The sequence below is a fragment of the Rousettus aegyptiacus genome, unplaced genomic scaffold, assembly GCF_014176215.1.
Source record: "Rousettus aegyptiacus isolate mRouAeg1 unplaced genomic scaffold, mRouAeg1.p scaffold_m13_p_8, whole genome shotgun sequence".
NCBI lineage: Eukaryota > Metazoa > Chordata > Mammalia > Chiroptera > Pteropodidae > Rousettus > Rousettus aegyptiacus.
The window spans coordinates 5310562-5324444 of record NW_023416311.1 but is presented as its reverse complement, the minus strand read 5'-3'; the positions used below and the strand labels follow the sequence as shown (position 1 = coordinate 5324444).

General features: G+C 52.3%; 1 protein-coding gene across 6 annotated transcripts in view; it reads left to right on the top strand.

Moving 5' to 3' along the window:
* The window catches only part of ABCC1 (ATP binding cassette subfamily C member 1), a 117503-nt gene that overhangs the window by 46890 nt on the left and 56730 nt on the right, over window positions 1–13883 (top strand). For all 6 annotated transcript variants that reach the window (XM_036226247.1, XM_016156959.2, XM_016156957.2 and 3 more), the window contains 3 exons: window positions 1830–1891; window positions 3108–3239; window positions 12998–13228. In XM_036226247.1, the coding sequence (XP_036082140.1) occupies window positions 1830–1891; window positions 3108–3239; window positions 12998–13228 (425 nt within the window). The remainder of the gene's footprint in view (window positions 1–1829; window positions 1892–3107; window positions 3240–12997; window positions 13229–13883) is intronic.

Below are 13883 nucleotides of genomic sequence, written 5' to 3'. Positions count from 1 at the left end.
CAATGCCAAGACACTGCCCCTCATCTCTGTGGTCCACCATGCTTTTTCTGTTTTCAAAGCAACGACTCGCATGGTTCACCAGCATCTTTTCATCAGTAACGCCAAGAGGCGGTCCTTTTTTTTTCCAGTATCAGTACGAACGTGTGTATTTAAGCATATGTAATGTGTTTCGGTCCATTCCATTTCCTGTGCTTGCTGCTGCTCTGATTGTCCATTTATGGGCCTTTCGGAGCCACTTCCAGTTGCTTCCGAGGCCTTTTGACAATCCTATTCAGATTTCGTTTCCTTGGTATCGGTGTGGCAAGATGTTCTAGGCTTATCTTGTACGTTTCCTGCCCAGCCACTTTGCCAAGGAGGCTCTGGGATTTAAAAACAAAAGCAAAGACTCAGATGCTCTGGTCACCCCAAACCAGCGGCTGGCGCCCAGATGCAGTGTTTTCTAAAAGCACGACCAGCCTGGATGGAAAACCACTTGGGTTACAGGGTCTCTAAATGCCTTATCTCTGAAAAATGCTAGCATGCCGAGCACCATCCTCGGGGGAAGATCTCATCACTGCCCCTTCACTAAGGCCGGTATTTCAGAAGTTAGACCGGACAGTATCAGCACGGAAAGCCAGACGTGTGCGTCTCAGATGCCAATGTCCCTTTCCTCGTCCGTTTGGTGTCAAATTGGCGCCCGTCTTTGTGCCTCTGGCAAAGTGGCCCTTTGAAAGCTTGCATAAGGTCTGTCCGTGACTTCTCATCGCCCTGGGATGAAGACCAGAATTCCTTGTGTGGTTTCCCGTGTGGACTGTCCAGCCCCCAGTTGGTCCCTGGAGGAGGCTGTGCTCCCATATACCACAGGGCCTTTGCACATGCCTTTCTTGCTGCTGGGATCACCTCGCCTCTCCTGTTACTTGGTTATCCTCTACTCACTCTCTTCATCCCCCGGCTTGGATGTCTTCCCGAGGGATGCCTTCCCTGACCTCCGTCAGCTAGGCCAGCCCCCATCTGCCATTGGCTCGTAAGATACCAGTGATCTCACTGGGAATATTCACCTACCTCCAGGCTGTGACCCCCATCAAAATTGCGGTTTTGTTATCTTGTTCACAAGATCGTTTGTTTAATGTCTCTTCCTGAAGCCTGACTGTTTGGAGCCTATATCCTCTCCCTGCCACTTCTCGGCGTGGGACCCTGGGCAGGTTGTTTCACCCTTGTCCTCCTCAGTCTCACTGCTAAACGATGGTGATGCTTTTACCTACTTCTTCGGCTAGTTATGAAGATTAAATGAGATAATTCGAGTAAAGCACTCAGAACAGAGCTAGCTAGTAGAGGATGTTAGCAGGTGTGGTTGTTGTTGTTGTTGTTGTTATTATTGTTGTTCTTATTGTCACCTTAGTATATCACAGGCGTCCTGAAGGGAGAGGTTATGTCTGTTCGGATTTGTATACATGGTGCTAGGCACATAGCAGATGCTCAGAAGATATGTTGAATGAATGAATGAACGAATGAATGCGTGCGTGCGTGCGTGCGTGGAGTAAAGTGGGGACCACAGTATCACCACGCCCAGTGGGTTGCCATGGGGATATAAGGCGGGCGTGTGATGCACCGTACCATTTGTGCACATAGCGGACAGTCAGGAAACATTTTCTGGCTGAAACTAGAGCAACTTCCATGTATTGATTTCAAGGCCACCAGGGTTCAGGAGCGCAGTGCACTCGGGGCGGAGATCAGTGTGGCGTGAGAGTGGCCGCTGGCGCTTTGGAGGACGAGCGGTCTGTCTGTGATGGCGGAGAAGTCGGGTCCTTCATTTCCCTTTCCCGTCCAACCCCATGTTTTCTCTCCACCAGAATCCTTGCCCGGAATCCGGCGCCTCCTTCCTTTCCAGGATCACCTTCTGGTGGATCACAGGGTAAGGCCTGGCCCCCCGCCCCGGTGGGTGGTGGGTCGTGAGTGTCCCCCCGCCCCTCCCCACCACCTTTCAGACAGTCGTGTCCAGCCTGTGCCTCCCCTGGGCACAGGGCGTCAGAGACACTGACCCTGCCCCACACGCCCACACGTCCATGGACTCAAGCCGCGCGAACCATAGACCACTGGAACCTCTGTCGATAGCTTGGCCTGGGACAGCTAGATGCTGCGTGCTCTTGGCTTAGCTTGCAATTCGGGTGTTATTTTTTTTATTATTATTATTTTTTATTTTTAACATTAGACATAATGATTGTTGTTGGTGTGTTGCAAACCCCTCACCATTAAAAAAATAATACATGCATATCGTAGGAAATGTGGGTAAGAGAAACACACGTAAATCAACAGCAAAAACACACCAGAGGCCACCCCTGCCATCAGGGTGGCGTGCTGCTTTCTTGTTCTCTTTTTGGGTTTTTTTTGCACATTTTTCCCTCCCACACATTGTCAGCATCTTACTGGTGATATTTGAACCCCTCCCCCCCCCCCCAAATAAGCATTGTTCCTTTTCCTTATAAACTTTTTAAAAACATCTTTTTTTTTTTTTTTTTTTTAAATTAGTTAAGTTTTCATTAGCTTATTTTTCTAATTCCTGGTGAAGAACACCCCTGGGACCCTCGGTGTGGTTTAAACACGGACTGGGGGCTGTGCCATGTGCCCTGGCATTTCTGATTCTGATCATTGTACTCCGGTTTTATAAGAGCACACCTTTTTTCTTGGGGCACACACTGAGACTTAGGGTGTGTAGCATCTGCAGCCTACTCCGAAATGGTTCAGAGAAAAAAAAAATGCGTGTGTGCATAGGTGTGTGTTTATACCTAGAGATGAGAGAGGTTAGAGCAGACGTGGCAAAGTATTAACAATCATTAATTTACCATATTAGCCTTAAAAAAATAAAAAAAAACAATTAGAGCCATCCTGTTATTTCCCTCCTAAATATTCGGTATGTGTCTCTCAAAGATGAGGCTGTTTTTCTTGGGTGACGTACCGGTTGGGCGGCTTACCGGTGAGCAGCGATGATGTCCATCCAGGTGCAGATGGTCGCAGCTGCACCGCGGTCCTCGGCGGGCCCGGGGCGGGGGCCGGCATGCGCATGCGCAGTGAGGGCCGTCGGCCTCGTCCTTCCCGCTCTCATCGCCTCCCTCCTGGTGTTTCGGCCTCAGGATGATGGTCCGGGGCTACCGCCAGCCGCTGGAGAGCACGGACCTCTGGTCCCTGAACAGGGAGGACACGTCAGAACAGGTCGTGCCCGTCTTGGTGAAGAACTGGAAGAAGGAATGCGCCAAATCCAGAAAGTGAGTGTGAGTCCTCTCGTCCCAGGGCAAAGCCAGACACCCTCTAGGACGGCCCGGGCGCCTCCCTCCCGCCACCGTGGCCCAGAACGGTGGCCGGTGCCACCCCTGCGAGTCGCGTTGCAGTCGCTCCGCTCCTCGCAGCCACGGTTTGCTCACGTGCAGGACGAGGTCGTGGGCGTCGCTGAGGCACCCTGCGTAGGAAGAGAAGGGAGAAGGGTGTCTGTCGAGCGGGCGAGCGTCCGTTTGTCGCGCCCCTCGCGGAGTGCGTGCCGGGGCCGTGCCACCCCGGCCGGTCTCGGTTCCTCCGCCTCCGTCCAAGCACCTGGACCCGGCGTGTTCTCGCTGGTGTACGCGTTTCACTTCCGCGCACCGCGCCAACCACCCGAGAGGTGTTTGGCCAAAGACACCCCGGTCAAGGGTGAGTCTGGCTGTGAGGATTTCTTTCCTTTCCTTTTCTTTTCTTTTCTTTCTTTCTTTTCTTTCTTCTTTTCTTTTCTTTTCTTTCTTTTCTTTTCTTTTCTTTTCTTTTCTTTTTCTTTTCTTTTCTTTTCTTTTTTTCTTTTCTTTTCTTTTCTTTTCTTTTCTTTTTTCTTTTCTTTTCCTTTTCTTTTCTTTTCTTTTTTTTCTTTTGTTTTTCTTTTTTTCTTTTCTTTCTTTTTCTTTTCTTTTCTTTCTTCTTTCTTTTTCTTTCCTTCCTTCCTTTCCTTCCTTCCTTTCCTTCTTCCTTTCTTCCCCTCCTTCCTTCCTTCCTTCCTTCCTTCCTCCTCTTCCCTCCCTCCCTCCCTCCCTCTTTCTTTCTTTCCTCTTTCTTTCTTTCCTCTTTCTTTTCTTCTTTCTTTTTTTAAATAGACTTTGGTTTTTAGAGAGGTTTTAGGTTCACAGCCGTCCCGAGCAGAAGGCACGTTTGTTGAAATCAGCGAACCTACTTAAAACATAATCATCATTGGTCTTCTGTTTCCATCAGAGGTCACTCCTGGTGCCCTGGATCCCACAGGAGCCACGTGCCACCGTGCAGTCTCCATCTTTGGCTTATTTGGGAATCAGGCCAGGGCCTCCCCAGCACCTACCGTATTTCGTCAACTCTAAGACGTCATCAGCTGTACGATGCACCTTTGTTTGATGTACCAGTGAGCAAGGAAAATGGCCGCCGATTAAACTAGGACATGCCAGCGACTTAAGGCGCATCCTGTATTTATAGGAGCCAGGCGAGGCATCCCGAGTGACTTGGGGGCAGCGGGTGGTGGCCGTAGGGGCAGAGCAGAGGGCGGCTGTTACTCCCCCCATCGTCATGTAGGATGTCCCTGTTATTCCCCTTCGCGAGCCAGCTCACCGTGCGGCCGGCCTGGCGTGGTGGGTCCCCCACAGGCCTGCCGGCCTTCCGGGAGAGCAACCCCAGACCTGAGGTCCGATTGCTCGCCCCATTGCAAGAACACCCACTTCACAGGCGGCGGGAGAGGCTGTGGGACATCTGTGCTGCTGGTCACTAGGACGTTAGCAGAGGAGCTCGTGACTCCCTGCTGGTGGCGCATTCGGGGTGGCTTTGGACACGGAAGTTGTCCGTGGAAGACGGCTTGAGCTTGAGCGTCCGTGGCCGAGCATGGCGAGGAGAGGGCCGGCGTCTCGTGCACGTATGACTCTGGCTGAGTCCAGTGGCCGTGACCCAGCTGGAGGTTCTCAGGCACAGGCGGGGCCCCCATTCCCTCGAGCCTGGCCTGCAGCACCCTCCTTTATGAGCAGGTGTATCCTCAGCGTGGGTTTCCCCATTCCTCGTTACCCAAGGCTCACAGGCTGCTTGGCTCCGCCTTCTTCCCGCGATGTGTGGCAGGTAATGCCCGCCTCTGTGTCCCTGGGGCTTCTCAGTGAACAGGTTGCTGGAGATGGTAGGGGAGAGGCCGGCAACAAGGCTCCTTATAAAGAGGACCAGGTTTGAACAAGGAGCTCTGTCGCCAGCCTGGCCCTTAGTCGATTCAGTCAGCCGAAACAGTTGACTGCCGCAGACGAGCCCAGCACTGTTTGGGCCCTAGGGGTGCAGAGAGTGAGACAAAACAGGGAGGCTCTGTGTTTGGTGCCACTTCCGTTCTAGGTGGGAGACAGGCAGGACGTTGAGGGTCAAGCACACGTTGACAAGAAACTATGGAGAGCGTCAAGTGTCATGATGAGATTAAAATGAGGAAGTCAGGGCAGGAGTGACTAGGGGAGCAGATGTGGATACGGTGGCCAGGGGTGGCCTCAGAGAAGGTGACGTTTGAGTAGAGATTCCTATTGAAGGAAGGATGAGCCATGGGCATGTGCGGGCAAAGGGCTTCCTGGCCAGAGGATAAAGGGGGAGGGGTGTTTTCAGGGGTCTCCCAGGCCGTGGGAGCGAGTTAGGGTCTGCTCCCAAGTGCGGCAGGAAGATGGAGGTGGCTTTTACGTCGGGCAGTGGCACGGCCTGAGTTCTGTCCTGGGCCGCCCTGGGGGAGGCCGGTCATGGGGTGAGAGAAGAGGCAGGAAGACCCAGGTGGCAGCTGCCCATCAAGTCCCTCCATGGCCTGCAGACTTTGTTTTCTACTCAAGGCTTTCTGAGAATTCAGCGAGGTAAACATCATCTGATAAGGCATGTCACAGTCCCGGGTAAACTCTGGCACGTAATATTGTACAAGCTGTTTTTAGTCGCCAGGCTGGGCTCTCCCAACTTGCCTGGAAGGACATAGTGAGAACTGGCTATTTAGGCTCAAACATCCCCGCCCCTCCCCAAGGATCACTGGCTTCATTAACACCTCGGCCTGCAGGCATTCCCAGTTTGGGGGTTCCCTGCCTTTGGGGGATGCTGTTCCCAGAGGCAGAAGCCATATTTGGCACCCATAGCCCCTGTGGGTGTGGCGGGGCGAGGGAGGGGTCTTGTTCTCGGCTGGAATTTCTTGGCACGGCCCCCTGCAGGGAGGCCTCCTCAGTTAGCTGGGGAATGAATGTGGCCCGCACCAGTGCTGGGCTGCTGGGTGTCCTGTGCCTTCCAGGAAGCAGGGGACAGCGGCCCTGGCAGCGGGGTCTGGCTTCGCTTCTTGGCCTCAGGTCTCGACCTCTCACCCCTTCTAGTTCCTCCCTTCAGCCCCGATGGACTCCTCTCAAACGTCAGGCCTGAGCTGCCTTGTCTCCCCACCCGGCCTCTGCCTTCGGGATTTAAAATCCAGTGCTTCACTGGTTTGTATCAAATGGTTTTAAGTTTAACAAAATGGGGTAGAAATGTCGACTTTTGGCCTCTCGTAGGTTAAGGCCATTTTGGACCGTGGTTCCTGCTGGCATGACTGTAAAATGATTCAGGGGCTCTGGAAAAGAGTTTGGCAGTCTTTCGAAAAGTTGAACAGTTATTATACCACCAGCCATTCTATTTCGAGGGAACCGGCTCGTGTGGGAATGTTCGTGGCAGCTTTGTTTGCGATGGCCAGAGCTGGAAGCAGGCCAAACACCCATTAAGAGGTGAACAGGCGTACAAGTCGTGGGGCAGCCGAACAAGGGATCTAAGCCATAGGGAAGAATTCTCTACGGACACGCTCGGGAACATGGAAAACTCTCGACATAATTACGCTGTGTGAACGAAGCCAGACAAGAGCACACGCTAGGTGCCTCCCTCATACGCGATTCTCGAAGACGGAAACGGTTCTGTAGTAACGGAAACCAGACCAGGGGTTGCCCGGGGCAGGGACGCGGCAGAGGGGCGGTGGGCGGAGGCTGCACGGAGGCAGGGCAGACCTGGGGGTGATGGGCGTGTTCATTACCTCGCTTTCCCTGGTGGTCTCGCAGGCGTATCCATGTACCAAAGCCCATTACGCTGTACCATTTAAATACAGGCAACTGATCGTATATCCGTTATACCTCAGGAAAGCTACATATTTTTAAAAAGCATGTAAAGAAAGGGTGGCTGTTTTACTTAATTGTCTCTATCTCGTAAAGGATGGCCAACAGCAAACAAACGAAAACCCAAAGGAAACAAAACCCTCCGTTAAGCATTGGTTCTCATCCTTTCGGACCCATGGTCCCCTCAAAGACAGAGATTTCATTAACATCTCCTTTACCGGGCTTTGTTGAATGAACTCAAAGAGTCTGGAAGCTTTGGCTAGAAATACACGATAAAGATCTACTCAGGGGTCTTAGGGTCTGCCAGAAACACAACGAGGCACTACCCCAAACCGCTTTACCAGGATCCCAGTGTTTTTGAGCCTGTCTGCCTGCGCGCACTGGCCCAAAGAAATGAAGGCGTTTGCAGTGTAGGAAGAAAAATGATTTAACATTGAACTGGCCGACCCTGAGATAGGGAGCCAGTGCTTGAGACCCGACTCCCCCATAGCGTGTTGGGTAACAGATTCTGTGGGGCAAAATCACAAGATGTCGCAGGTTAGGGGTTGGCCGGAGGCGAGGGGAGGGTATTAAATCACTTCTGCAGGTCTGGAGGACGGTCCTGAGGTCTGCTCTGGTGTCCCTCTGTCTGGTCTCATGGGAGAGTGGCCAGCCGGTCATTTTCCCTCAGGGCTCAGGAGCTGAAACATAACTTATTGGTCAAGACCTTATCTTTATCCTGCCAGAGGGTCACACCTTATCTTCATCCTGCCAGAGGTCCAGACCTGTGACCGTTAGGTCCAGCTGCTGTCTCTTGCTGCCTCAGGGCTGATTATGGGAGGAACGGCGGGTCTCTGAGGGGTAGGTGTCAATAGGATTTCTAGAGCAAGGCTTTAAAACTCAATTTAATCGAAGTCATAAGGACCCTCGGTTTCAAGCGTTCTGGAGAAGAAAAGCTGAGTTCATATGGTAAATAGTACATTCTCGAGAAGAGTCTGCATTCTCAGCCCCCAGACTGGTCTGAGATGCTCAACCTCTAGGTGACCGATGGTGGGGATCCTGGATGTCACACAGTCTGGATAGTGAACATTCTTTTCTTAGTCCTTCAGCGGGTCACCCGAGGGTTACCTGGAGGCCTGATGTGTATCCAGGTACTGGCGAGAACTGGAAGGTTCGACAGGTTAAGTTTCAGGCCAGTTCAAACAAGAACAGACTTGTCCCCAAGGAATTTAGCAGCTTGACCATAGTGACTCCCTTTTATTTCGTTACTCTGTTCCTCAACTTTACGGAAACAAATGACAAGAACCCACCATGTGTCTAATTTAAAGACTCGACAGTTAGAGGATGCAGAATGAAGAGTCAGCGCTGGTTTCTAAGTGGAGAAGGGTCTGTAACAGCTGCACATCCCAAATGACCCGGCCTGTGTGGTTCTGGAGACCAGAACCATCGTCGCCCTCAAAGACCGGGTTTTGCCAACTGGTCACCAACGCTTGGCAAGATTCCTAACAAAAATACAGTCTGCCTTTAATTTACATAATCACTGCCTTCCCGAAAAGAATTTGAGGCCTATTGAAACTTGCAGAAAGAAAACACACACTAATGTACGGGTTTATGTTGGAAGACGGAGTTGGATTCTAGACTTAGGTAATTTTAGGCAGGCTTTTCACCTGCACGGATGCCTGGCGGGACCTTCTTCCTCTGGGACCCGTTCTGTGCCTAATGGAAGGTCTGGTGTCTGGCCCAGTCATTACGACAATCGGAGAACCAATTTGCAAAAACAGCCCCCCTCCCCACCTTGAGAAGCCTCCATTTTTGAGAAAGCAAAAGCACTCAGTAAACAAAACAGCACGAAAAGGAAGACCGTCTCGAGTCATTTTCACGTGTAAGCAACACATTTGCAGTCCTGTGCTTTCCAAGGGCGGGGGGTCGTCGTGCTTTTCCGCGGTGGGTGTCCCAAACTGTCGTCCTGCGTGTCGGGAGCTCTAAGAAGAGGGGAGACGTGCACTAAGTCGATCAAATCTGCCCTTCTGTGTTATGGGTGTTACGAGCCAAAGACCTTGCTCCGAGTAGATCCAGATAACGTGGAATTCTAATCAAGCTAAGACCTTTTTAAGTTTGAGACTTTGCCTTTGCCAACAGGTGAAAAGTCTTATTGAGTAAATGATGAAGCCGGCAGTGGCTCCTCTCTGTCTGCTCTCCCACCCCTGCCCTGGCCGCCCCGACGTGCCTGTGGTTCTTGGAAGGGCTGCCCCACCCCTTTGCAAAATCCTTAGCTCCAGGCTGTGCCCATTCCCCGCCCCCTCCCGCCCTGCCCTGCCCCTGGCGCCCTTCCCCTCCCAGCTGGACTGTTCCCTCATCCTGCAGGTCTCGGCGTGGACGTCACCTCTTTCAGGAAGCCCCCGTGATAGCGCCCCTCACACAGGCTTGTGAAGTCGTGTTTGCTGATTTGTGTCTCGCACTAGGCTCCCTGACGGTGGGGCCCTCCCGGTGCCTGGACCAGAGCGTGCGTTCCGTTTTTAGGGGGACGGGCACCTCAGCCCACATCGCAATCCAACTGAGTCAGCGAGTCCCGTTTTCTTCCCAGTGTCCAGCATCCTCACCCCTTTCTGTTCCCCTGTTCTGGGCAGTTTTCTCCTGACTCAGACCTTCCTCCTCCAGTTTTCCATTCCCCTCCCAGCCGGACCCTGCAGATGCCCGGTCTGCTTCCTCTTGCCTCTGGGAGCCCCTCCTTCACGTGTAGGCCTCTCGTTCTCTGGGTGTTTTTCTGTCCTGACTGGGCCTAAGCCGATCCCTTCCACTCTCCTTGACCTCTTCCACCCAGGCCTGAGCCTTCCTCCTCCCTGCCTGCCGAGACTTTTTCCCCGGCCCTTTGGCAGCCTGTCCCCTGGCCACTGAAAACAGCCCCGGGTCAGCCGGGCCACGCAGGCCCGGGGCCAGGGCCCAGCTGGAGAAGTGGCGCAGAGAATGAGCAGGGGCGGGCCGAGCCGTTCCCGTCCCCTCTGCCCGCCTTCTTGCCCCCCTCGCCAAGGAGGCATGTGTGGGTGCTGAAAGAAGCCACACCAGAAACGGCAGCCAGAAAGGCAGCTTCAGGAGCAGCCAGGAAGGCGAGCAGGGGAGGACTTTACCTGGTCTCGCTGACAACACGAAGAACAGCAATAGCCCTTTGGGGATGGGGGGAATAATGCCCCTTCTCCCCAGGGATCCCCGCGTCCTGGCCCCCAGAACCTGTGCACGTGTTGCCTTATATGGCAGCGGGGCTTGGCAGATGTGACCAAGCGAAGGATTTTGAGACAGGGAGACCCTTGTGTAGTACTGGGGTGGGCCAGATAGTCACAGGTGTCCTCATAAGAGGGGAAGAGGAGATCAGAGACAGACAGACAGAGAGACAGAGAGAAGATGCTGTGCTGCTAGTTTTGAAGGTGGAGGAAAAGGGTCCGAGCCTAGGAATGCAAGCGGTTTCTAGAAGCGGGGAAAGAAACATTCTCCCCAGGTGCCTTCGGAAGGAACGCAGCCCTGCGGGCCCACTGTAGGTCTCTGGAAAGATGAGACACTAAATTTGTGTGGTCTTAGGCTACTAAGTTAGTGGTAGTTCGATACAGCCGTTATGGCTCAGGGAAGTTGTCCAGCTTCACCCACAGTTTAGATATTGTTCTAGATGCAGTGGGAAGCCATCGGTGGAGTCGAAGGAGGAGAATGATGTGTTCTGGGGACAATCTCACTGGCCGTTCCACAGGGAATTGGTCATAAGGGGACAAGAACAGAACACAGTGGGGGAATGGTGAGTAGGTCCAGGTGGCCTGGCCGCTTGCATGGGTTGGAGGCTGCGGAGCTGGACAGCGTGGATGGATGACCACACACACCACAGAAGTGGGTTGGACACGCGCCTTATCAGACCTAGGGAGCACGAAGGAGGGAGTCGCAGATGGTTCCTGTGTTTCTGGTCCTTTCCTGGGGCGGGACAGATAAGGACTTGACGGAGCCTAGGCCAGTGCCCGACTCAGAACAGAGGAGCGAGCCACGGTGGGTTGGAAGGCTGTCATCTCCAGGAGGGAGTTTCAGGTGGTCCAGAAGGTCTCGTGTGGCACAGATGTGACAAGTAAGACTCCCCTGAAATTGAATACTGTTCAGTGAACAGATGCTGTGGAAGGATTGTTTTTCAAGCTGGAAATGTTGGGTTTGGGTGGGGATGAAGCTTGGGCATGTAATTTCAGTGGTGGAGCCACGTTTGGACATTTAGGGGCGTTGCCTTGACAGCATCTTGGCAGAAGGGAGCTAGGGGATGTGTGTCTGTTGTGGCAAATTACCCCGAAGCCTAGCAGCTTAAAAGAACAGTGAACGTTTACTGTTGCACACAGTTTCTCTAGGCCAGGGGCCCAGGAGGGGCCTTGCTGGGTGGTCTGAGCTCAGGGTCTCTCACAAGGTTGCGGTCAAGTTGGCAGCCAGGGCCACAGTCATCTGGGGCTCAGCTGGGGCTACAGGATCTGCTTCCAGGTTGCACCTGGTTGGCAGGCTACTGTCCTGGCTACTGTCCAGGTCCCACCAGGGAGGGCTTCTCCTGGAGGGCTCACTGAGTGTCCTCACGACCTGGCAGTTAGTTGGCTTTCCCCAGAGCAAAAGACCCAAGAAAGGGCAAGATGCAAGCCACAGCATGTTCTAGGACCTAATCTTGGAAGTGACACGCAGTCATTTCTGCAATATCCTCTTCCGAGAGGGAGGGGCCTCCACAGGCTTCCGATTTCTCCACACCCCTGCAAACGCTTGTTATTATCTGACTTTCTGACGATAGCCATCGTGGTGGACGTGAAGTAACATCTCATGGTGATTTTGATTTGCTTAATCATCACCTAATGATGATTAAGCAACATTTTGTGTGCTACCTGGCCATTTGCTTATTCCTTTTGCCCCTTTTACAGATTGGGTCTTTTTCTTATTGAGTCGGAGGCGTTCCTTATATGCTCTGGTTACAAGTCCCTTATCAGACTTTCGATTTGCAAATATTTTCTCTCATTCTGAGGGTCGTCTTTTCACTTTCTTGGTGGTAGTGTCTTTTGAAGTACAGATATTTTTTATTTTGACGAAGTTCAGTTTATCTATTTTGTTGTTGTCGTTTGTGCTTTTGGTATCATATCTTAGAATCTATCACTAAATCCAAGATCACAAAGATTTACTCCTATATTGCCTTCTAAGAACTGTACAATTTTAGCTCTATGTTTTTATGTCTTCGATCCATTTCAAGTTAACTTTTGTATATGGTGTGAAGTTAGGGTCTAGCTTCCTTTTTTTTTTTTGCCTGTAGCTATCTAGTTTCTAGCCCCGTTTATAGAAAAGACTATTCTTTTCCCATCGAATGGCCTCGATGCCCTCCTCAAGAATCATTTGGGTTTATTTCTGAAATCTTAATTCTGTTTCCTCTCTATATACACCTGTGCTTATCTTGATTACAGTTGTTTCATAGTAAGTTTTCAAATTAGGAAGTCTTTCAACTCTGTTTTTTTCAAGATTGTTTGGCTATTCTGGGTCCCTTGAATTTCCACACTAAATTGAGAGTCAGCTTGTCAGTTTCTACAGAAGAAGCCAGCCGGGGTTCTGACAGCAATGGCATTGAATATGCAGATTCTCTTGGGGCTGGCACTTTTCTGTCTTTACATATGCTACCTCATTTAATTTTCACAACAGCCCTATGAGAGAGGTCCCGCTTTTTATCCCCATTTCACAGAGGAGGAAACTAAGGCTTAGAGAGGTTAAGGAGCTTGCCTAAATTCACAGACTGGCCAGTGGAGAAGCTAGGATCCCCAGTCACGTTTATAACCACCATGCTAAGCTGCCTCTGCGGTGACTGGGCTTTTCTTTGACTGGGCCTCCTTGGAGGTCGGGGTCCTCCTCCCACCCCAAGCTGGTGGGCTCAGTTTTGACCCCACGGTGGCTCCACGCTCCTTGTGTTCCAGGCAGCGGACGAAGGTCGTGTACTCCTCCAAGGACCCTGCCAAGCCAGAAAGAAGCTCCAAGGTGGATGTGAACGAGGAGGCGGAGGCTTTGATTGTCAAATCCCCCCAGAAGGAGCGGGAGCCCTCCCTGTTCAAGGTGCTCTACAAAACCTTCGGGCCCCACTTCCTCATGAGCTTCCTGTTCAAGGCCCTGCACGACCTGATGATGTTTACCGGCCCTGAGATCTTGAAGTAAGACCTTCTCTCTCCCCGGGGTGGGGGGCCACGCTGCGCGTCCTTGGCCTTTGCCTTTCGATGCTCTGGACTCTCCTGCGGGGTCATGTGGCTTGCGCAGGGGGTTTACAGCTTCCCTTCTGCCTGCTTTGCCTAGATAGCATCTTATTTTAAGGCCACTTTGGTTGCAAGTTGCAGAAACCTGTTGGCTCCCCTAAAGCCACAAGGGGAAAAACAGAGGGTCGTCTTGGGAAACATAGAGCCCAGATGGCGTGGGAACTGCCACCCGAAACCGAAAGTCAGAACTGAGGTCACCTCTCCTCTCTCTTCTATTTCTCTGTCACTATCTCTCCGTTTCCCCTCTCTCCCTCTGTCTCTTGGGGCCATACATTTATTCTCTAATCTTTTCCACTCCATCCATGATGCTGTGTATTTGGTCACCCTTGGGCGACTCGCAGGTGGCAAGCTGGCGCGGTCAGCGCGAGAAGCCTGAGGCAGAGGCACCCCGCCGTGCAGGCATAGGTTGGGCGAGGGCGCAGGCCGACCACCACCACGGGTTTGGTTTTCCATCTCTAAAATCAAAGCACTGACGCCTGCCTGGCTTGGGAGAAAGTCAGCATGCCGGCACCAGAGGACTTCTCCCTGCGCGCATGCGCCCCGGTCACGTCAGTCC